The 24,633-nt window shown below is 48.5% G+C and overlaps 1 protein-coding gene across 1 annotated transcript in view; it reads right to left on the bottom strand.

The window, feature by feature from the left end:
* The window catches only part of AK8 (adenylate kinase 8), an 883,547-nt gene that overhangs the window by 602,429 nt on the left and 256,485 nt on the right, over positions 1–24,633 (bottom strand). The window contains exon 4 of the mRNA XM_085613911.1: positions 13,640–13,753. Within this exon, the coding sequence (XP_085470037.1) occupies positions 13,640–13,753 (114 nt within the window). The remainder of the gene's footprint in view (positions 1–13,639; positions 13,754–24,633) is intronic.

Raw genomic sequence — 24,633 nt, 5'->3', positions numbered from 1 at the left:
AGCCTCCACTCGTGGTCGGTGGAGAACTGCCGACTGAGACTGTCCGCATGCACGTTCAGCACCCCGGCTAGATGATTTGCCATCAGACAAATCTGATGGTCCTGAGCCCAGGACCATAGACGCATGGCCTCTCTGCAGAGACAAAGAGACCCCACTCCTCCCTGTTTGTTTATATACCACATCGCAGTAGTGTTGTCCGTCAGGACCTGAACAGACTGACCGCGAAGGGAAGGGAGGAAGGCCTTGAGCGCCAAACGTATCGCCCGCAATTCCAGAAGGTTGATGTGAACCAACCTTTCCTCTGGAGACCAAAGACCCTTGATCTCCAGATCCCCCAGATGAGCACCCCACCCTAAGGTTGATGCATCCGTTATCACTGTGGCCACCGATGGAGGAAGATGAAAGGGCTTTCCTTGAGACAGATTGCCCTCCATGCTCCACCAAGACAGATCCACCGCAGCTTCTCTGGAGATCCTCACAGACTCCCTGAGATCCCCCTTGTGTTGATACCACTGCTTGCGGAGGCACCACTGGAGCGCCCTCATGCGCCAGCGTGCATGGTTGTCCAACAGAATGCAAGAAGCAAACAGACCGAGCAGGCGAAGGACCTTCAGAACAGGAACAACCGCTCCGTTGTAAAATAAAGGAATCATTTCCTGAATGTCGAGAATCCTTTGAGGAGGAGGGAATGCTCGACAAATAGTAGTGTCCAGTACCGCACCTATGAACAGGTTGCGCTGAGAGGGCACCAGGTGAGATTTGGGCACGTTTATCAGAAAACCCAAGTTGTACAACAGTTGAGTTGTATCCCGCAGATGATGCAGCACCTTCTCTGGCGACTCCGCTTTGATCAGCCAGTCGTCCAGATAGGGGGAAACGGCAATCCCTGACCTTCTGAGATGGGCTGCCACCACTGCCATCACCTTCGTGAAGACCCGAGGTGCAGAAGTAAGACCAAACGGGAGGACCGCAAACTGATAATGTTGCGACCCTACCGTGAAACGGAGATACTTCCTGTGCAACTTCAGGATTGGGATGTGAAAATACGTATCCTGCAAGTCGATGGACACCATCCAGTCCTCCTGATTCAGCGCTTGAAGAACCTAAGCAAGGGTGAGCATCTTGAACTTCTCTTGTTTTAGATAAAGATTCAAGATTCTGAGGTCCAATATCGGCCGTAACCTGCCGTCCTTTTTCGGAATCAGGAAATACCGGAAGTAGCATCCCTGACCCCTCTCCTGCTCTAGAACCACCTCTATCGCACCTTTCTGAAACAACTTCAGGACTTCCTCCTGCAGGAGAAGACGGTGGTCCTCCGAGCAAGCCCCTTGGCAAGGAGGGTAATTTGGAGGGAATTCCCGAAAGGGAAGGGCGTACCCATTTTCTACAAGATCCAGAACCCAGAGATCTGTAGTTACAGATTCCCAATCTTGTAGAAAATGGGTAAGCCGGCCCCCCACAGGACCAGCATGATCCGGAATGGCGGATCTAGGGCTGTTTTGCGGTGGTGGGAGGGGCTGAGGAAGAGGAGGAGGAGAGCTGACAGCCACGTGTGCGACCCCTGATTCTTCCTCTGTAACCTCTCGACGAGGAACCTTGCTGCTGCTGCTGAGTCTGCCTATAGGTTCGAAAAGATGTTCTTCCAAAACCTCTGTACCTCTTAAAAGACCCTCTCATCTGAGACTGGAGTCCCAAAGATTTAGCAGTTGCCTTGCTCTCTTTGAATCTTTCCAGAGCAGCATCTGCCTTTTTCCCCAAACAGGCCAGACCCATCAAACGGTAGATCCAATAGGGTTGATTGCACATCTTGAGAGAACTCCGAAGTTCTCAACCAAGCACTTCTCCTAGTCAAAATGTTCGACTTAAACTCCGTTGTTGGAAGTTGGAGATCAAGCAACTCCGCAGCTCTCCTCATGACTGCATGGTAGGGTGCAACGTCCTTGGATGGCTCATCTGATGGCGGAGTAATCTCCCACTCAGGAGACAGGTCCAAGCCACTAGCCTCCTTAAGCTCGTCAAAAACCTCATCCGACTCCACCAATTCTCCATCTTCCGCTTCCTCCTGAAGGTATCTCTGCTCCTCAATAATCCTCTGAGTCTCCCTTCTGGAGCGAATTCGAATCCTCGGCGGCGCCGTAATCGACTCCGACGGCGCCGGTGCCGACGTCGACCGTGTATCCGGCGGAGCCATCGGCGTCGAACGAGGTCGAGCTGGAGCCGGCGAGGATGGAAGCGGCGTCGACATTCTCGGAGCCGGAGGATTCCAAGACGGCGTCGCTGGATAAAATGGATAGAAAGGGGCCTGAGGATACACTTGCGGCACCACTAAGTTAAATGCCAAAGGACCCATCGGACCCGCAGGTGCACCAGGGGCATACATGGCACGAGCAAATACCCCATACATCGCATTTAAGTAATGCGAGGGGTCCTGACCTGGCCCAGGGAAGGCAGGATACTGGTCAGGCCCCACCGGACTCGGGCCAACCGGTGCCGACGGTGGAATCAACGGCGTCGCAGGCTCACCCGGGGCTTGAAGATCTTCCGGGGCCGGAGATGGAGCCGGAGACGGAACCGGAGCCGAAGATGGAACCGGCGTCGGAGTCCGGGCTGGAACTGGCGAAGCCGGAGACAAAGAGACCACCGGAGATGAAGGACCAGCAGGCGAACCCGGCACAGGAGAAGGAGAAATAGAGTCCCTTCGACGCCGAGCAGGTGACTTCGGCTTCGGCGCCGTGCTCTTATCTGAATGGTGCCGAGAGGAGTGTCTTCTCTTTTTCTTGTGCTTCTTAGCTCGAGAAGCATGCCCCGAAGTCGACTTTGACACCGACCTCGACTTCGATCGAGACCTCGATCTCGATCTCCTTCTCCCTCTCTTCTCCTTCTTCATTTTGGCAATAAAGAGCTTTGCCTCCCGTTCCTTCAGAGCCTTCGTGCTCATCTTACGGCAGCTGGTACAGCCATTCACGTCGTGGTCCGAGGATAAACACCACACACAATCCTCATGTGGATCAGTGATGGACATATGCTTGCCACACTCCCGGCAAGGCTTAAATCCAGACTTCTTTGTCGACATCTTCAAAGAAGACAGGAAAAACAACGAAAATACACAAAGTATCAACGATGCTAACAACAGCGATTCCCGAAATCCGTTGGCTTCGACGGCGCGGAAAAAGGGAACTGACGTCATCACGCCGACGAGGTCTTCTTATGGAGCCGGTGACGTCAGCGGAGTCGCGAGCGGAGCCGTGTCTCTGTGACGTCGTCGTCGACCCCATCGGCGTGGACTGCTACAAAAGTTTCCGAATGTTGCTGACGCAGGGGATATTCACAAGGTGAGGAATCCACTGGCAGATGTATCCATCAGTATCTGAGGTTCTGAGCTTCTCTCAGGAGGGTTCTAAGGGGTGAGGCTAATCTGATTGGTTGTTCACATTGTTTGATCTCTTTTACAAAAAGAGGTGGAAAGGTTGCAAAACAAGAATGGGCCTAGGCCTAGTTTCTGTTTTGGTAATGGTTTCTATTGCTATTTTATGTATACCGGGGACTCCCATTCCGACGACGGGGAATGATACAAGCATGGGAATCTATGAAAGTTCCAATACTGGAGTAAGAGTAACCTTCATACTCCTCATCCATGCATACAAGGCCCTTCACAACACCAGACCAAATTACCTGAGCAATCGTCTCTTCTTCCACGCATCCAAAAGAGACCTTCGATCAGCCGACCTCACTCTGGCCTGAGTCCCACACATCTACAAGACCAGAATGGGAGGTAAGTCCTTCTACCTCGCAGCCAAGGCCTGTAACGACCTCCCCCTCCACCACAGACAAGCCCCCACATTGCCCCAGTTCAGAAAGGACCTCAAGACCTTGCTGTTCAGATGACCCCAGCACTCAACTGAGCCGCCCCCCTCCCCCTCAGTGCCTTGAGACCCTCATAGGTGAGTAGTTGCGCTTTACCAACCCTGAATGATTGATGGCACACTGGCTACACACCTGGTGCAGTGACATAGTACAAACTTCGTGCTTCTAAGGGTCACTAGTCTATTGAGCCCATCTCCTTCCTTGCGCTACGGCCCATGGCACACTGGCCACGCTCCTCTTGAAGTAACCTTGTATGTGCTCTGTGCCTCTAAGGTTCGCTCTCTAATGAGCCCCTCTCATTCCTTGCACTATGGCCCACAACACACTGGCTACACTCCTGGTGCAGTGCTGTAGCACCTGCTGCGTGCTTCTAAGGGTACCCAGTCTATTGAGCCCTTCTCCTTTCTTGCGCTAGGGCCCATGATACACTGGCTACACTCCTTATGCAGTGACGTAGTACGAGTTCCGTTCTTCTAAGGGAAGCTAGTCTACTGAGCCCATCTCTCTCCTTGTGCTAGGGCCTATGACACACTGGTACATTCATGGTGCGGCGACCTTGTAGGAGCTGTGTGTTTCTAAAGGTCGTCAGTCTAATGAGCCTATCTCCTTCCTTGTGCTAGGGCCCAAGGCACACTGGCTACGCTCCTGTTGAAGTGACCTTGTATGTCCTGTGTGCCTCTAAGGGTAGCTAGTCTATTGAGCCAATCTCCTTTCTTGCACTAGGTCCCATGACTCACTGGCTACTCTCCTGGAGCAGTGACCTTGTACAAGCTGCGTGCTTCTAAGGGTCGCCAGTCTGAACCAAGAAGTTGAGACTCTGAGAGGTGCCTGATGAGTCTTGGGAAGTAACGCACTCCTTTGTTCGATCCCTGAGATGACCACAGCTTGTACTTTGAGGGGTGCTAACTAAGTGTGCTATCATTCTTTGGAAGGCCTGTGAGTAAAGCAGTCTTTTATTCTCAGTAACATGACCAAAAATTGTAGCTTTTAGGGTACTAGTCAAGTGTTGGGGAGGCCTGTGAGGAAAGAGGTCCTTTATTCGATCCATGAGACGACCATGGTTGTACTTTGAGGTGTATTAGTTGAGTCTTGGAGATGTCTTTGAGTCAAGCATCCTTTATTTGATCCATGAGATGACCTTGGTTGAACTTTGAGGTGTACTAGTTGAGTCTTGGAGATGCCTCTGAGTTAGGCATCCTTTAGTTGATCCATGAGCTGACCATGGTTGTACTTTGAGGTGTATTAGTTGAGTCTTGGAGATGTCTTTGAGTCAAGCATCCTTTATTTGATCCATGAGATGACCTTGGTTGAACTTTGAGGTGTACTAGTTGAGTCTTGGAGATGCCTCTGAGTTAGGCATCCTTCAGTTGATCCATGAGCTGACCATGGTTGTACTTTGAGGTATACTAGTTGAGTCTTGGAGCTGCCTCTGAGTTAGGCACTCCTTTATTCGATCCATGTGATGACATTGAGGAGCACTAGTTGAGTTTTGGAGATGCCTTTCAGTTAGGCATCCTTTAGTTGATCCATGAGCTGACCATGGTTGTACTTTGAGGTGTACTAGTTGAGTCTTGGAGATGCATCTGAGGTAGGCACTCCTTAATTCGATCTATGAGATGACCATGGTTGTACTTTGAGGCATGATAGTTGAGTTTTAGAGATGCCTCTGCTAGTTGATTCTTGGGAAGGTCAGAAGTGAATCAGTCCTTTATTCAATCTAAGTGATGAATGGGAGAAGTTGGCCTGCTAATTAAAGTGGGCACCTTGTACCAGTCCAAACAACCCTTATTGATGATTAGGTTAAAGAGAACCTTTATTGAAAGCTATCCTAGTGGTAGCTATGGAAAACAGCCTTCAGGCTAAGTCTCAAAGGAATGTAAAGCAGCTTGGTTTACCAGATTATAACCTCTTGAATGACCAAATGAAAGGAGAACCACACAAGGTATATATATATAAAATATATGTATTTATTACTAAACACTCTCTACTAACCTCTTTATGAGATTAGAGAACAAGATACACAATATTAAAGCACTAGAACGACAGTAAATAGCACAATACACAGTGGGCCGCTGGTGGAGACCAAACCATATATTAAGAAAGTGGTATAACAACCACGACTTGACTAGACACAGTGCCTAGAGCACGTAGAATCGCTGTGACCCCAAGGAACCACTCAAGGTAGTGACACAGGGGACCCACGGGGGACACGTGCAATGTGAGAACACAGCAGCGACCTCTGTACAATCCTATGAGAAAGTTATGGTTGGAATTTTAAAGCTAAAGGACACTTAGGAGAGGACTTTGAGCAAACCCTTTTAAACTTAGACGGTTCGAAGGCCAGCACCCATGTGAGCACCTGAGTACTCGTGTTACCTAACCCAGGGAAGCCGGGTACATAGGTGTCAAATGGTGTCGGGAATCTTCGTCGTTTTCAATGACGTGATGCTGCAAAGTGCTGCTGCCGTGAAGGGGAAAAGTGTCCCGTGTGATCCAAGCCTGGGTCGGAGCTGAGAGAAACCTGAAAGCAGAGTGGACAGAGTCTGGATCACTTGCTAGTGACCAGGGGCACGATAGACGAATGCCCACCGATGTCGGGTGTTTCAGGTGCGAAGAGGTGACGCTTGACTCTGCAGCCACGGGGATCAGGAGACGTCGACGACGACCAAAGTCCGCAGGCGAGCTGTCTCACGAAGGATGTCAAGTGCTGGGGGGGGGGTCAGTGTCTGGATTGGAGACCAACAAGCCTTGGCAACTGCAACCCACGCGGTCAGAGAAAAGATGCTTCGGTGTGGACGAGCAAGGTCCTGTCGACTCCCCAAGCGATGGAGAGTCAGGGCACGTCTGGAGCAACCAGGAAAGCCCACTGAAATTTAAAGTACCCTTCTCAGGGACCCACAGGTCGACGGACCAGGGATCGCGAAGGGAACTTGAGAGAAATCATAAAATACCAGCCTACAGAACACTCGTGGAGTGTAGGCCAGTAATCTTTGGTGGAATCACTGCTCGGGGTCGGGACTATAAGTAGCCCAAAGCACAGCCTCAGAGATCGCCAAAAAGTATATGCTACTGCAAATGTGCATGGTCCCCAGGGGTTCGGGTTGCACGGTCCCCACGAGGGCTGCGGGTCTCAGGTTTGCTGAGAGCACTGGTCGGCCTCGGGGAAGCTTAGGAACCCACCTCCTGTGTTGCAAAATCTTAGGAGTCCTTCAGGAGCTGCGTAGATGCAAATACCTTCACCCCTCCTGAGGCACAGCCGGGAGATAGCCTTTGCGTATTTGCACACTCATTTTTAAAAAAAATACCTCTAATCTTTTTGCTGCTATACTCGACCAGTATCTGCCTTCCTGGTTCCCCTGCCTGAAAGCATCCCCAGCAGCCGACCTAGCGCTGAGAGGGAGAGCTCGCGGGAGTCTTGGCAGGCGCCATCGGTCACACTGAAGCGAGGGACACGCCCCCCTCGAGGCCACGCCCCCTTGTTGTGTATAAACTAAGCGCTGACTTGCGAGCGCGTCAGAATACCTTCACCCCTCCTGAGGCACAGCCGGGAGATAGCCTTTGCGTATTTGCACACTCATTTTAAAAAAAAATACCTGTAATCTTTTTGCTGCTATACTCGACCAGTATCTGCCTTCCTGGTTCCCCTGCCTGAAAGCATCCCCAGCAGCCGACCTAGCGCTGAGAGGGAGAGCTCGCGGGAGTCTTGGCAGGCGCCATTGGCCACACTGAAGCGGGGGACACGCCCCCCTCGAGGCCACGCCCCCTTGTTGTGTATAAACTAAGCGCTGACTTGCGAGCGCGTCAGAATACCTTCACCCCTCCTGAGGCACAGCCGGGAGATAGCCTTTGCGTACTTGCACACTCATTTTTTAAAAAAATACCTATAATCTTTTTGCTGCTATACTCGACCAGTATCTGCCTTCCTGGTTTCCCTGCCTGAAAGCATCCCCAGCAGCCGACCTAGCGCTGAGAGGGAGAGCTCGCGGGAGTCTTGGCAGGCGCCATCAGCCACGCTGAAGCGAGGGACACGTCCCCCTCGAGGCCACGCCCCCTTGTTGTGTATAAACTAAGCGCTGACTTGCGAGCGCGTCAGAATACCTTCACCCCTCCTGAGGCACAGCCGGGAGATAGCCTTTGCGTATTTGCACACTCATTTTTAAAAAAAATACCTGTAATCTTTTTGCTGCTATACTCGACCAGTATCTGCCTTCCTGGTTCCCCTGCCTGAAAGCATCCCCAGCAGCCGACCTAGCGCTGAGAGGGAGAGCTCGCGGGAGTCTTGGCAGGCGCCATCGGCCATGCTGAAGCGAGGGACACGCCCCCCTCGAGGCCACGCCCCCTTGTTGTGTATAAACTAAGGTGCTGACTTGCGAGCGCGTCAGAATACCTTCACCCCTCCTGAGGCACAGCCGGGAGATAGCCTTTGCGTATTTGCACACTCACTTTAAAAAAAAATACCTGTTATCTTTTTGCTGCTATACTCGACCAGTATCTGCCTTCCTGGTTCCCCTGCCTGAAAGCATCCCCAGCAGCCGACCTAGCGCTGAGAGGGAGAGCTCGCGGGAGTTTTGGCAGGCGCCATCAGCCACGCTGAAGCGAGGGACACGCCCCCCTCAAGGCCACGCCCCCTTCCTGCCCTTTAATAATGTGTATGCACTGGAAGCGCAGCGGACGAGCGCAGCGGGCGCGACGAATGCGCGCCGAAGGCGCGCATAAGGCAAGCTCGTCTGCGCTTGTCCGCGCCGAGTCAGGGCCTAGGGCCAGTCCCTCTGCCTCCCAGTCCTCAGAACCTATACACTACAGTGCTGAAACCCTCCACAGTCTCAGGACAACCAACAGCAACTGTAGTCGACACAGCTTTCAAGCTGATACCCTGCCGCCTACCTGTCCTAAATGCCACTACTCCTTCAAACCCAAATCAATCATGGAACCGCTACACGATTTCCGTATGTTCTTATTGAACTGCCGCTCTCTCCCCAAACATTCGGCTGAAATCGCGCTTCTAATAGAGGAACACACACCAGACATTCTGTTCCTAACAGAAACCTGGTTATCCCCTGAGGCCGATCCAGCGGTCATAGAAGCCCTCCCACCAGGCTTCCAAATCTCCCGCCAAGACCGACTTAAAGGGAGAGGAGGAGGCGTGGCGATAATTCATAAAGAACAACTCCACTGCCGAGTGGTTGAATTATCACCCAACAGCTGCCTTTCCGGCACTCTTATCTACCGCCCTCCCGGCCCCCCGAAGCAGTTCCATGTCCGTCTACCTTTTAGCGTGGCTGAACGTCTTAATATCACATCCAACTTCATCCTGCTAGGTGACTTTAATTTTCATTTCGAGTCATCTTCAGATCATATAGCCTTGACCTTAGCAGAGGATCTAGCAGCTCTGCAACTCTCTCAACGGGTCACCTCTGCCACCCACGTGAAGGGCCATTTGCTGGACCCAGTCTTCAGCAACTGCCCTGGCCTTCTAACCAGTCCACCTATTCCCCTACCCTGGACGGATCATTTCCTGATCCCCATTAACTGGACTGTGTTTAAAAACCCTGAACCAACACCTACCACTAGACTCACGAGAGCTTGGTCCCACCTAGCAGTTGACAAGTGGACCAGCAAACTTGATGAGAACCCACCTATGATTAATGACAACCCCGGCCTAGCTAACCAGGCCTATGTCAACTGGATCACTCAATCTCTCGATGTTGTTCTGCCCAAAAAGAAAATCACGCTCAAACGTTCCCACAAAACAGCCCCGTGGTATACGGAGACTCTTAGAGACAAGAAACGACTCTGCAGGAAATCGGAAAGACGTTGGCGATCTGATTATTCTATAGACAATAAAACCCTCTATTGAGAAGCCATCAGTGAATATAAAACACTGATAAAAGCGGCACAAGCCTCATACTTCTCCGCGAAAATCCTGCTTGCTAAATCTAAACCCAAGGAAATTTTCCAAATCATTAAAAAACTAACTAAACAGCCCCCTAGCCTGCAGGTGGACAAGTCCACTACCCACTGCAATAATATTGTTGAATTTTTCCATCAGAAAATAAGCTCTATTTACTCTGCCTTTCCCCTGAAGAACCCTTCCCCCTCAATCCCTCTCTCCATCCCGCTACCCCCCCCCCCCTCAGTAAACAGCCTCCCACATTGACTCACTTCCTCCCTCTGGATCTCGCCACTCTTGAACCCTTAGCACGAAAAATAAAATCCGGATCCCCTGATGACCCTGCCCCACCAGACATAATAATGGCAGCTTCGCAGACCACCCTTCCTATTATTAGGGAGGTCTTAAATGCCTCCATCTCTTCTGGCACGGTCCCGACCGTATGGAAGCAGGCTATGGTCAGAGCCTTATTAAAAAAGCCTAATTTGGACTCTACCAATCTGAGCAACTTCCGCCCCATTTCCCTGCTCCCATGGGCAAGTAAGATCCTGGAGAAATATATAAATCTACAACTTATAAACTTCCTGGAAGATCACCACCTATTGGACCCCACCCAGACGGGCTTTAGACCAAAACATGGGACCGAGACCGCCCTCCTCATGGTCACCGAGGAAGCCAGAAAAATCCTGGATCAAGGAGGATCAGTGGCAGTGATCCTCCTTGATCTCAGCGCGGCCTTTGACACGGTCAGCCATGACATTCTGCTGTACCGCATATCCCAGGCCGGGATTAAGGATAAAGCCTGGTCTTGGTTCCAGTCCTTCCTAGAGGATAGATCTTTTCGTGTGTTCGAAGGCGAGTCTGTGTCCACCAGCAGACCTTTGAAGTGCGGAGTCCCCCAGGGCTCTTCTCTGAGCCCTGCACTCTTTAATCTGTACATGAGGCCGCTGGCTGATGTCGTCCGCCCATTTGGGATTAAGATCATCTCCTATGCAGACGACACGCAGCTGGTGGTCTCCATGACGCAGACAACCAATCCACCTGCTCGGGGCGGACTCAGAGAGTGCCTGGAGGAAGTGAAGACCTGGATGTCCCTATCGTGCTTAAAATTGAATGGGGACAAAACTGAGCTTATGCTTCTAGGTCCCTCGGATCTTAGTCTCCCCGCCTCCCTGTGGCCGCCTAGTTTGGGATCCCCCCCAACTCCCAAAAACAGTATCAAGAGTCTCGGAGTCTGGCTGGACAGATTTCTGTCCTTTAATATACAATCCATAAAACTCTCAGCCACTTGTTTTGGCATCATGAGGATGTTAAAGAAAATTCTCCCTCTCCTCCCCCTGGAAGCCAAACTAGCAGCCGTACAAGGTCTAATTCAGTCACGCCTTGATTTTAATAACGCACTTTATCTTGGTGCTCCTGATTCCACTCTGAGAAGGCTTCAGACAGTCCAGAACTGCGCAGCTCGCATTTTACTCGACCTTCCCCGCAGACAGTCAGTGAGGTTTGGACTGGCATCCCTTCACTGGCTACCAGTGCGCCACAGAGTTATGTTTAAAGCTATGTGCATAGCTCACCAGGCTTTCTGGAACACTGGCCCCAGGATTACGCGGGACCTAATTACCCACTACACGCCCAGCAGAAGCCTACGCTCTAATCAGACTTTCCTTGCATTGGTCCCCAGAATTAAAAGAGCCAGATCCGGAGGTAGAACATTCTCCCATAATGCCGCCATAGCCTGGAACGGCCTCCCGTTGCATCTCAGAGCCAACCCCAATCTTACGTCCTTCCGCAAACAGCTGAAAACCTTTTTATTTCATTCTGTCTAATTACCCCCTTTCTCTCCCTTCCTGGGCTTCTGTTGCGGGTCATTGGTATGCTCAGCGCTTGGACGCCTCCGGGCAGCAATTCGCGCTCTACAAATGTACATCCAATCCAATCCAAACAGGTCAGATGCGTCTTTGGTGCCTGCCTTGCAGGGGAGTAACTCCTTTACTCCAAGAGAGATTCTTCGGTCATCCAACGTAGTGTAGATAGTTGAAGTACTTGGTTTCTGTAGCAGAGTTTCGTCCAGGTAAATCTAAAGTCCTGTAGTCAGGGGTTCCTACTTTATACCCAAGGAAGGGGTGGGACAACTCTGGGGACCCACCTATGGGAGGGTCAGGATAGAGGGGTGGCTACACCCATGTCCTTTGACCAGTTTTGCGCCAGAGGAGGGGCTGAGAGCCCCTGCAACCGGTTTGCGCTGGACTATGCACTGGGACACCATATGTGCCCCCAGTGCAGACATCAAAGCACTCTCAGAATGCACCCACCCAGCCCCAATACACTAAAGCCTGTCTGGGAGGTGGTCACAAAAATTGTCCAGCCATTCCCTGCTGGAGTTTTGTCCAGCAGCAGGTGGGCAGACTCGTGTCTGTGGCTGGCAGCATCCATTTTGTGATGCCAGGGTTTGCAAATCTGGTACCGGGTGTACCGGTGCTGTCATATGTCTCCCTCTAGTAGGGTGGAATCATACCTCCACACCAGTTACTGGTGTGGAGGTATGATTCCAAGGTGTTTGACACCAAACACAACATGTTTCCATGCAGCCGTTTTAAAGTTAGCATTTACCGCGAGGTTATAATGCACTTAAGAGTATATGGTTGGCTGTATCACAAACAACCACGGAATAGAGATTTCGAAGGCTACAGATGGTCTCTGCTCATGCAGTTGCACCTTCTCACATAAAACCCAGCACCCTGCCTTCAGGATTGATAAGGCCTGCCATAGGGGTGACTGATAGGTTTATATGTGCAGTGATATGGATAGATATAGTGAACCTATATCTAAGTAAGGGGTGCATACACCACCTTACACAGGCTGCTGTAGCAGACCTGTTGTGTCATTTGGAATGGTCTCCCAGGGGTGGCATAATACATGCTACAGCCCCTGTGAGGCCTCTGGGGTACCTATGCCCTTGGTATATAGTATACCATATACTAGGGACTTATAAGGGTACCCCAGAATGCAATCTGAAGTGTACCTGAAGTACATGAACAACCAATTTAGGGAGAAAGCAGATAGACTGGGGTCCTGATTAGCAGGATCCCAGTCAAACTAAGTCGAAAACCAGCAAAACACCAGGCAAAAAGTGGGGGTAACCAAGCAGTCAGATTCCACCTCCCTACAATGAATACAGCTTTTACTCTGAGGTGCTTGTCAAGTCATAAAAAAGCCTCCAAAATTGAGATCAGTGTATCAAACTAGGGGCAAGTTCAAAGACCTTAAACAGGACAAGAACATAGGGACCAGAACGCATGATATGGTCTCAATGGATGGGAGTTTCTACAGGATTGAAGCCTGGAAGCAATCGTGGTGTATGGAAAATGATTCCAGGTGCACGCTGGAGATACCAGTGCAACAAGCTGGGACAGCATTCAGTGGGGAAGCAGTCAAATAGCTGGCGTTCATAGACAATGTCTTGTTTTTGGGGCTGGCACAGTATCTGCAAGCTTTTGCGGGTTATCAAAGTTGTCCAGGAACAGTACATGGGCGTTTCTTTACATGGGTCATTTTCTTGCCAACTTACTGTTTCTCTACTATACACCTTTTGAGGTTGGATGGATAGAAGGTTCCTGAATAGATTTGGCTTATATATTAAGTTGTCACAATATATATGTAAAAGATAAGGATGGTGAAGAGTTTGTTTTTGATTGGGGACACTTCAAGGAACAGTGACTCTGATGGGCCAGTGATATGGTACATGAGTAGGAAGAACTGAAACAATGAGGTATGTAAGGATTTAAAGCTCTGTCTATTATGTTTTCCATGTGTATAAGTAAGCATGTTTTGTTCAACAGGTTCAGACTGTTATGAGTGTGGAGGTAGGTACACGTCAATCCATACCTTGCCATCATCTATATAATCAGCAGCCTCTGCAGCCAATGGAGATGTGTCACTCTCAAGGAAGTCCTGGCTTCTCAGGTGTGTTGCTTTCAGCTGATGAGCTAGGAGTTTTGCCTGTGGAAGAGAAAACATTGATCTCAACACTTCAAGCGAACGATGATTTCATGACTTGGTGCGATTAAGCGCTATCTTTGGCGTATCACACATATCAATACACTAGGCAGTAACCTTTGCATACAGGAGAGGTAAGATGTGGTCTAGTAGTTATGTAGAGATGTCGTCTAGCAGTTGAGATTTTGTCTAGTGGGTATGTTTAGTTGCAGGCTAATGGTTAAGGTGGACTAGTAGTTGTGTTCAGGGGAATTCAAGTGGTCATTTATTTATTTAAAAGGTTTTATATAGCCCGAACATGACCACATGGGGGTATCAGAGCGCTTTACAATTTAGCAATAATAAAAGGTATGAGGAAGTAACAGAAAACCAACAAAACAACATGCAATCATAACAGTCTCATGGAAACCAGAGAGTCCTCGAGAGCTTTGGAAGCTAGGGTTCTAAGGCAGAAGTTTCTTCATCAATATTGTTTTAACTTACTTTTTGAAAAAGGCAATGGAGGGATTTAATCTATATCGCGACCAAGACTGAGATGTCATCTAGTGGCTAAGCTGAGAATTGGTTTGGTTGTTATTTTGACACATGTGGCCTGATTTTCAAAGGTAAACACACTTTTGTGTTAGTTTAAGATTGTTTGCTATTCACAAAGTTATTTTACTCATAGTATTTGTATGACTGCAGAGTCTTCACACATAAAAAGTTAGGACAGTCCTATTTTCTTATGTATGGAGACTCTGCAGTCACAGATACAACTAGTAAAATACCTTTGTGAGTAGCAAGCAATCTTAAACTTACACAAAAGTGTAAGTTTACCTTTGCAAATCAGGCCTGTAATCTATTGGTTAAGCTGCAAGGCGGTCTGTTGGTTGAGATGCAGTATGTTAGGCTGAGATGTAGTCTAGTGCTTAGACCAATGTGATCTCTAGTGGTTAAGTTGAGAACTGGCATAATGGTTATGTTAAGGTGTGTTTTCGTGGTTAATCAAGATGTGAGCAACTGGATAAGGTGAGATACGTTCTAGTGGTTAAGTTGAGGAGTAGTGCAGTAGTTAGCTTTAGATGCAATCAAGTGGTTATGTTGAGAGTTGGTCTAGTCTAGTGCATGAGATGCAGGGGTTGAGAGTTGGTGCAGAGCTTATGCTGAGTGACAATCTAATGGTCATAATATGGTCAAGTGGTTAGATTGAGATTTTGCCTGAGAGTTCGTTTGAGATGCATTGAAATGTGCAGTGCGCAGCCAAACCCCTCCATATCTGCAGGGGACAAGGTTTCGGTTCACTGTACTGTGGCTGTGCATGGAGACTCTGTGCCCAGGACCAGGTAACCCTGGAGTCAACAGCACTTACTTCACATTGTTTTTTCCATGCATAGTTGGTCTGTGAATATCTAGTCTTGCAAAAAATTCACGCATCTATTCTTGAATTTGCAGATCCAGAGATCCAAATTTCAGGGCAGAAATCCTGTGAGAAAAAGTGAGGTGTTTTTTAAAGTGCTGGGGGAAGCATCGGCCCCTTTGGGATGCCTTCCATTCCTCTACCCAACATATATATATTTTCACTGGAAAAAAAAACAAAGGTCACAGGGACGTTATAGTTAGGAAAAAGAGTTTAAAAAAACCTTAGAAATTCACTTGAAAAACCAAAGGTTACAGGGACGTTATATTTCACTTGTATAAAAATTCAGCAGTTATGGTTACTTGAGCTTATTATAAATGTTTAACAAACAAAATCTTAGAAAAAACTTACACTCCCTGGATGATGTGATCAGTGATGTAATTTGAGATGTCATTAGTGATATCATCAGTGATGTAGATGAGCATTTCATGAGCGATGTAATATGTGAGGTCATAAGCAGTGCATTGCGGGGAGTAAGTTATAGTTAGCTTAGGTAACTATAACTGCTGAATTTCTCTGGTTTTGTACAAGTGAAATGTGAGCCTAACTATAACATCCCTGTAACCTTTGGTTTTTTGGGTGAATTTTGAAGGTTTCTTTTTTATTCTATTTTCTGACTATAACGTCCCTGTAACCTTTGTTTTTTTTCAGTGAATATACATATGTATTCATAAACATAGATATACATATATACATATGTAAGCTAAACCAGTTTGGTTGAAACGGGTTGATGGTGGTAATATGGTGATATTTGTACCGACTAAATAAATTGAAAAGAAACGTTCCTTTCAAGAGCAAGGCATTACTCATAATTTGATAGATAATATATAATATATAGGGCGTGGCCTCGCAGACCTCTTAGAAATCCTGCTCTGTGGGACTTACTGGAGGTAAAAGGAGGGGTTGTTCGGGCCCAAGGATCCTCAGGAGCTGAGGGAACTTGATCCCCCAACTAGCAGTGCGCCAGGAGTTGTATTTTCAGAGTGGTAGAGAAAGGGGACGGGCCACGAAGACCTCTCAGCAATCCCGTTGTGTAGGATTAATAAAGGTAACAGGAGGGGTAGTTGGCCCACAAGGACGTCCTTAGGGGCCACCATCTCCTCCTGTTACCGCCAGTAACTGCCACACAGTGTGATTGCTAAAAGGTCTCGGAGGCCACGCCCCCTTTTTCCACCACTCATTTGCAGAGGGGTGGAGAAAGGGGGCCTGGCCTCCAAAGACCTCTCAGCAATCCCGCTGTGTGGGACTTACTGGAGGTAACATGAGCGCTTGTTGGCACCCAAGGACCCTCTGGAGCCAAAGGGGACTTCATCCTCCAACTGGCAGTGGACCAGGAGGTGCATTTGCAGAGTGGTGAGGAAGGGGGCGTGCCCTCTAGCGGCTTGCCGATGTTTTTTTTCTTAAATTTTTCAAGCCGTTTTCAGCCCTGGGGACACCATCTCCGGGGCCTGGCCTTTTTTCAACGGGGTAGGGGGTGTGCAGCCCCTCTGCCCTGGCCGATTTTGGCCAGGGGCCCCATCCCCTGGACTTTTTTCTCATATTCTTTAAAGGGAGGAGGCCAAATGGCCCCCCACTCCCACGACCGTTTTGGCCTCGGGGACCCATCCCCCGGGATCTGCCGCTTTTTAAATGTATTATTTTTTTTATAAAAAGGAAGGGGGGGCATGCGGTTCCCCTCCCAACCCAGTTTTGGCCTGGGGACTCCCTGTCCTGGGGCCCAACCTGTAGTTTGGTTTCCCTGGTCCCATCCAGAGCACCCACTTTTTAAAGGTTGGTGACCGCGGGGGGAGCATCAAGGCCCCCGCGGTCCCTGCCGGCTCCCTGCCTCCTGCAGGAGCAGGCAGTGCTTTTACACTTAGAGAGCTGCTAACAAACAGCTTCCTGTGTGTAAAAACAATTCTGCTCCGCTTCTAGTAAGTGAGAGCATTTTCTGCTTTCGCTTACTAAAAGCAAAGCAGTGTTTGCTATGGCATGGCCGGAGCGGTGGCACCCGAGAGATTGCAGGAGCTGGCTCTGGGGGGTGGCGGTCCACAGTGCCATCTAGGGCTCCAGGAGGGGGGCCATGTGGGCCCCTCCCATTTTCTAATTATCCCCGGGAAAGCGGGGGTCCATGCGGCCTCCGCATCAAATTGCAATAATGCCCCGGGAAGGTGATGGTCCAAGAGCCGGATGGGGGGGTTGGAAAGGCCCTCCCCATTTAAAATTAAATAAGCCACGGAGAGGTGGGGATTCTGCCCTGCATTAATACTTTAAGAAACCCCAGGAGGGGGGCCCGTGCACCCCCTTCCCTTAATAAAACAATGCACCCAGGCCCTGGCCCACCCGGTGGCCGGTATTAAATGAAGAGCAGGAGCCCACGCTTCAGTTTTTTCGCTGGCCGGATCTGCGCATCCTGCCGCAAATAAAAAAAAAAAGGGGGGTTTTGCCCGAGGGAAGGCCTAGAGCGTCAAGGTGTTTCTACATGCCCCTTTTTCTTATTTTTTAAAACATTTTTTGTGGGACTCAGTTCAACCGAGTCCCAAGATGGCTACCAAAACACTTCCTGGTTGAAGTGTTGGCAGCCAATCAAATTTCAGTAGGGTTTCAGTAGGCTGTTGGGATTCCAGATATCTATATCTTTATAACATAAATATCTTTGAAACTACTGAACATATTTACACCAAATCATCACAAAAAGCATGCTTTCTGGACCAACATCTAGCTTTCTGTCAAATTTGGTGTAATTCCCTTAAACGGTTCAGGCTGTAGTTGTGTTAAAGAAATGAAAAATCCCCATAGACATAACATGGGGAAAACGTGTTTTGAGACCACCCTTTTTTCTCGACCCCGCTTGACGGATCACCCCGAAACATTCAACACAGCAACTGAATCCAAAGAGGCAAAGTTTTTTGGAAATTTTGTGCTGATTCGTCAAGCGGCGCCAAAGTTACTGGCAAAACAAAAAATGCTTTTCCTAAAGAAACTTTGGTCCTAACTAGAACTACATACTGTCGACCGCCAATAGTTAAAAAAATAATATATATATATATATATATATATATATATATATGTTATGTTATGTTATTTCCACTTGTAACGCGCTCGGCTACTCGTAAGTGTCCCGGCGTGAAAACCAAGGGGAGAGGATAGCCAATCACGCGAAAAGATGTGTTTTGAGCTTCCTTTTGAATGCTGCAAGCTCGTGAGTGAGGCGAAGATCTAGGGGAAGTGCATTCCAGACCTTGCTGGCTTTAACCATCAGAGAACAGCCCTCGGCCCTCTGGAGTTTAAAGCGCGGAACCAAGGCTAGGCATAGGGACAACGAGCGCAAGGCCCGCGCGGGGACATAAAAGGAAAAGCGCCTCTGGAGATAGATGGGGCCTTGATCCTGGCTGCCACGGGTAGCCAATGAAGAGAGTGCAGGTGAGAAGTGACACTCTTCCTTGACGAAATACCCAGAAGCAATCTGACCGCCGTGTTCTGGACCACCTGCAGTTTTTTAATCATGTACCCAGGGGTCCCCACATATAAAGAATTGGCGTAATCAGCCGAGAGAGAATCAAAGCACAGGTGATTGTATCTCTGGCTGCCTGCGGAAGAAGAGGAAAAAAATTCCTAAGGGTTTTAATAAGGCCAAAGCAGCAGCCAGCAGTTTTCCTAATATGGGTGGAAAAAGAAAGATTCTCCTCGAACCAGACACCCAAGTTCTTAGCGGGCTGTCCCTCAGATAGGGGAAGAGGAAGCTCCTGTGGCCACAGCTGTTCACGAAAATCGGTAGGAAAAGTGCCAAAAAGCAGGATCTCCGATTTTTGCTCATTACACTTGAGCTGAGCGTCCGCCAGCCAGGTGAAGATGGAACGAAGGCACTGTTGGGCCGCAAGGACCGAATTAGAAGCTTTATCCCAAGTGAAGAGCAGCTGTTTGTCATCCGCATAGGCCAATACCTTAGCCCCGAGAGCTTCAGCCAGATGGATCAGAGGCGTAACATAAATGTTAAAAAGCAAAGGGCTAAGGGAGGAGCCCTGCGGGACACCCGTGGTGACCGAGTGGAGGGAGGAATAGAAGGTAGGGAGCCTAACTATAACTACATACTGGCGACCGCCAGTAGTTAAAAAATGAATATATATATATATATATATATATATATATATATATATATTATATATATATATATATATATATATATATACACACACACACATACTCTTAAGTGCATTATAACCTCGCGGTAAATGCTAACTTTGGACTGACTGCACGGAAACATGTCGTGTTTGGTGTCAAACGCTTTGGAATACTGCCCCCTGCCAGTTCTGGCGGCGGGGTAGCATTCCACCCTTCTAGAGGGAGAGACATGTTCACACTGGTCAACCTCGTAAGGACTTTCTACAGCCCTGACATCACAAAATGGATGCCTCTGCCACAGACACGGGTCTGGCCTCCTGCCGCTGACCGAAACTCCGGCAGGGAAGGTCTAGACAATAGGTTTACTGTCCCAGGGGATGGGCGGGAGCACTCTCTGGTGCTTTGAAGTCCTGCACTGGGGGCACACTTGGTGTCCCTGTGCATAGTCCAGTTCAAACCGGTTGCAGGGGCTACCTGCCCCTGCTCTGGCACGAAACTGGACAAAGGAAATGGGTGTAACCACCCCTCTTTCCAAACCCTCCCACAGGTGGGTCCCTAGAGTATGTCCAACCCCCAAACTTTGTATAAGTATGGGAACCCAGTCCTTTCTACTTTAGATTATCCTGGACGAAACTCTGCAACATATATAACCTGGACCTTCGACGTTCTATTTCAACTAGAAGACTGAAGAAATCTCCCTTGGGGTCAAGGAGTGACTCCCGTGCTTGGCAGGCACCAAAGAAGCAACTGTCCAGTCTGCAATTCTGAAGCTCCCGCCGGACGCCGATGTCTCTGCATCCCCAGACGTGGATTTCCAGACTTCCCCGAGGCTACCCTGAGTCCACAGCAAAGCTGAGGCCCGTGGCTATCGTGGGTGAAGTGGAACTGTGACCCCTGGACACCGTGATCTTTTGCTGATCCATCATCTTCCTAGTTTTCCTCGAAGTTGTGCTTTGGGATCCGAGTAGCCCCAGCCTTGAGCACCTCCTGCACCGAAGATTTCTGGCCTCCACTCCACGAGTGACCCATGAGCCAGTTTTCAGTGCGACCACTCGAGGCTCCTTCGCGATTGCTAGCCCGTTGGCTAGTGGGTCCCCACAAAGGCAACTCCTCTTCTGGTTGGGCTTTCTTGGTTGCTCCAGATGTGCCCCGACTTACCCTCGCTGGGTGAGTCCCCCAGACCTTTCTGGCCTGCACCGACGTCCTTTCTCTGTATGCTAGTGACTTGCCTTTGCCAAGGCTTGTTGGGTCCAATCTGGTCGCTGACACCGCAGCACCTGACAGACTTCGTGGGACAGCTCGAATCCGGCTCCTGGTCGTCATCAATGCCTCCTGGACCTTGTGGCTGAAGAGTCAAGACACCCGTCAACTCACCTGAAGCACCCGACATCTGTGGGCATTGGACTATCGTGCCCTTGGTCACTGGTAAGTGACCCCGACTCTGTCCCCTCTGCTTTCAAGTTCCTTCCATCCTAGATCCAGGCTTGGATCTCTCTGGACACTTCTCCTCTTCACGGCAACAGCACTTCTTGAGCAGCTTCCATTGAAAACAGCGACGCGACCCGACACCATTTGACACCTATGCACCCGGCTTCCCTGGGTGAGGTAACTCGAGTACTCCAGTGCTCCCATGGGTGTTGGCCCTAGACACCTCTAAGTCCAAAAGGTTTCGCTCGTAGTCATCCTCTAAGTGTCCTTAAACTCTTAATTTCCAACTGCGACTTTCCCCATAGAAGTTAACGGCGATTCGCGGCTATGTTCTCACACTGCGTCACTACCTTGGGTGGTTTCTTGTGGTCCAAGCACTTCTACAGGCTCTAGGCCTTGTGTCTCGTTCAGTCGTGGTTCTTATACCACTTTATTGGAATATGGTTTGGTGCGCCCCTAGGGCCCAAAACGTGTATTTGTGCTATTACTGTTGAATACTGACTTGTAACTTAAGTACTTCGAACTGCAGCCTCATAAAGAGACTATAGGGGTGTGTCTTATCTTAAATACATATATTTTAAATATATACCTGGTGTGGTTGTCCTTTCATTTGGTCATTCAAGTGATTATAGACTGGTAAAACAAGCTGCTTTACATTCCTTCAAGACTTAGCCTGAAGGCTGCTCTTCATAGCTGCCACTAGGATAGCTTTCAACAAAGGTTGTCTTTAACCTATCACCATAAGGGGTTGTTTGGACTGATACAAGGTGCTCACTATAACTAGTGGACAGCATATATCAGGCCAACTTCTCACAATAATAAATCATAACCATCACAGTAGATAACTCACTATATAAATAACTCTATAAAAACATTTATCAATGTCTCTGAACGATGAATATCAATGAATAATTGATTTTTATTTTTATATTTTCACCAATCAACCGATGGCGTTGATGGTAGTGATGTCCCTGCGATGGTACACGAGGGGTCGGCGCTGGCGGACACAGCATTGCCGCAAATATTGTGCTCGAAAAAAATAACTAATTTTGGACTCATAACCTGTGTCACTAACACCCCCATTTCTCAACCATAGGATCAGAGTATCTCCACCCTGACCCCTTATGTGGGCTTTCACATAGATTTTCAGCCCCGGAACAGTTCCCGATAGATAAAATGGTGGCTGCAACTTTCTATTCAGATTGCGCCCAATCTGAGCATTCCCATTGGCACGTGCATTTGCGATTATTCAAGAACCACTGCGAAATATCCGCGGCCAGAAATATCACTATAATTTTAAACTTACATTTCTCAACAACTACTGAACGGATTTACACCAAATAAGCAAAAGGCACTTCCTTGAACCGACATCTACCTATCTGCCAAATTTGGAGTAAGTTCTCTCAGTGGTTCGGGCTGTAGGTGTGGCTAAAGGTTCCCATGGGAATTAACATTACAAATGCAACCTTATTTTGCACCCCAAATGTTCGGTCCCTCTGCACGGATCACCTCCAAACGTTCCATAAGAATACTACCCACTGTGACACTTTTTGTGGGAAATTTCATGCAGATTGGTCAAATGACGCCAAAGTCATAGCCAAGTCATAAAATGTTTTTCCTATGGAAACTAGGTCTTAACTATTACTACCTACTGGGGACTGCCGGTAGGTAGGTAGGTAGGTAGGTAGGTAGGGAGAGAGAGAGAGAGAGAGAGAGAGAGAGAGAGAGAGAGAGAGAGAGAGAGAGAGAGAAAATGAGAATGAATATATATATATATATATATGTGTGTGTGTGTGTATATATTACCTACTGGCGGTCGCCAGTAGGTAGTTATAGTTAGGACCACGTTTCCATAGGAAATCCGCAACATTCTATTTTGAATAACTTTGGCGCCGGTCGACGAATCCTCGCGAATTTTTCAAAATAGGTGGGGCGCTACGCTCCGCTCCTACCCTGAAAGTCTCGGGGGGATTCGTCAAGCGGGGGCTGAGATAAAAGGGGGGTCCCAAAACGCGTTTTTCCCATGCATTTTTCCATAGGACCTTTAGACACAGCTACAGCCCGAACGGCTGAACAGAATTACTTGAAATTTAGCAGAGAGGTAGTCCTCAGGTCAAGGAAGTGCCTTTTGTAGGTTTGGTGTAAATCTGTTCAGTAGATTCTGAGAAAATAGCCTTTAAATCAATATATATATCTGAGCCAGCTTACGGTGCGCTTACGGTGCGCTTACCGTACGCGTACGGTGGCGTGCGCGAGCGCGATTCTGATTGGCCCTTAGATCTTAGTAAACATTCGAATCGGTCGAAACCAGGAAGCGGCGGCCGCCATTTTCTCTCTCGCACTCTGACAGGGGGTTGAAAAACCAAGTGCAAAAACATGTAAAGGGGCTGTTTACACAGCTCCCAAGCACCTAGCCATGTCGAGGGAGTCCCCAACGATCCCCCAAGTGGAAAAAGGCAATTTTAATTTTTTCGACAATTTCGCCGATTACGCTTACCGTACGCGTACGGTAAGAAATAATTAAAAAAAAAAAAAATATCCACATTCTCCCCACCCCGTGTGCAAAAGGTGCTCGAAGGGCACCTTTTGTGCATGGCTTATTAGAGCTAAACAAAACATATATTTTACCTGTCACAATGATGCTCATCATTTGTCCTCCATGTGCGCACGGTGCGCGAAGCGCATCGTGCGTTCATGGCCCATCTAGCGTAACGTGGGCACGCGGTGCGCGAAGCGCACCGCGTGTTCACTGTGCGCGCACGGTGCGCGAAGCGCACCGTGCGCGCACGGAACTAACTGCGTTAAGTGGGCGCGCACGCCACAAATGGCGTAAAGTAACTTAGCATTTAAAAAACCGTACAAATTCACTGAAAAAACCATAGGTTTCACACACGTAATAGTTAGGAATTAGCATTTAAAAAACCTTGCAAATTCACTGAAAAAACCATAGGTTTGTCACATGTTATAGTTAGCTGGACATTTTACTGATAAAAAACCAATGAAATTCCCCCGTTATAGTTACTGTAGGCAACTATAACTCACGCGACCGTAATCCTCTGCTGATGACATATGTGTCTTTATGAAAAAAAAATATTTGTAATATATGTATAGCTAAAATTTAATGGAAGAAGACATGGGCAAATAAGTGTCTAAATACAGTATTAGCATCAGCAGAGGATTACGGTCGCGTGAGTTATAGTTGCCTACAGTAACTATAACGGGGGAATTTCATTGGTTTTTTATCAGTAAAATGTCCAGCTAACTATAACATGTGACAAACCTATGGTTTTTTCAGTGAATATATATATATATATATATATATATATTATACTGCACTTAAGAGTATATGGTCAGGATGCACCACAAACAGCATCAGAATCAGAGGAGGTACTCCGAACGCTGCAGAGGGGCTCTGCTCACGCAGGGGCACCCTCTCACATAAAAACCAAGCACTCTGCCTTCAGGATTGTTTAGGCCTGCCACAGGAGTGACTTATAGGTTTTATATGTGTGTGCAATGGTAGTGATATAGGTAGCCTATACCACAGTAAGGGGTGCAAGCACCACCTTACCCAGTAGCAGACCTGTGGTGTCATTTTGGAATGCTTCCCAGGGGTGGCATGATACATGCTTCAGCCCCTGGTAGGCCTCTGAGGTACCTATGCCCTAGGTACATAGTATACCATATACTAGAGGCTTATAAGGCACTCCAGAATCCAATTAGAAATGTACCTAATGTACATGGAAACCATTTTAGAGAGGAAGCAGCTAGGCTGGCGTCCTGATTAGCAGGGCCACAGCCAGACTAAGGTCGAAAAACATTGAAACACCAGCAAAAATGTGGGGTACCCATGTGAAGCAGATCCTACTGTCCTACAATTATATAGTTATAATTTTTTTATGCGACGAAACTGCAGGGATAACGATCACCGACGTCATTGCAATTTCCGTCCTCACCA

The sequence above is a fragment of the Triturus cristatus genome, chromosome 1_2 (genome assembly GCF_964204655.1).
Source record: "Triturus cristatus chromosome 1_2, aTriCri1.1, whole genome shotgun sequence".
Taxonomy (NCBI): Eukaryota; Metazoa; Chordata; class Amphibia; order Caudata; family Salamandridae; genus Triturus; species Triturus cristatus.
The sequence above is the reverse complement of the archived record's forward strand: the minus strand, read 5'-3'. Positions and strand labels throughout refer to the sequence as shown.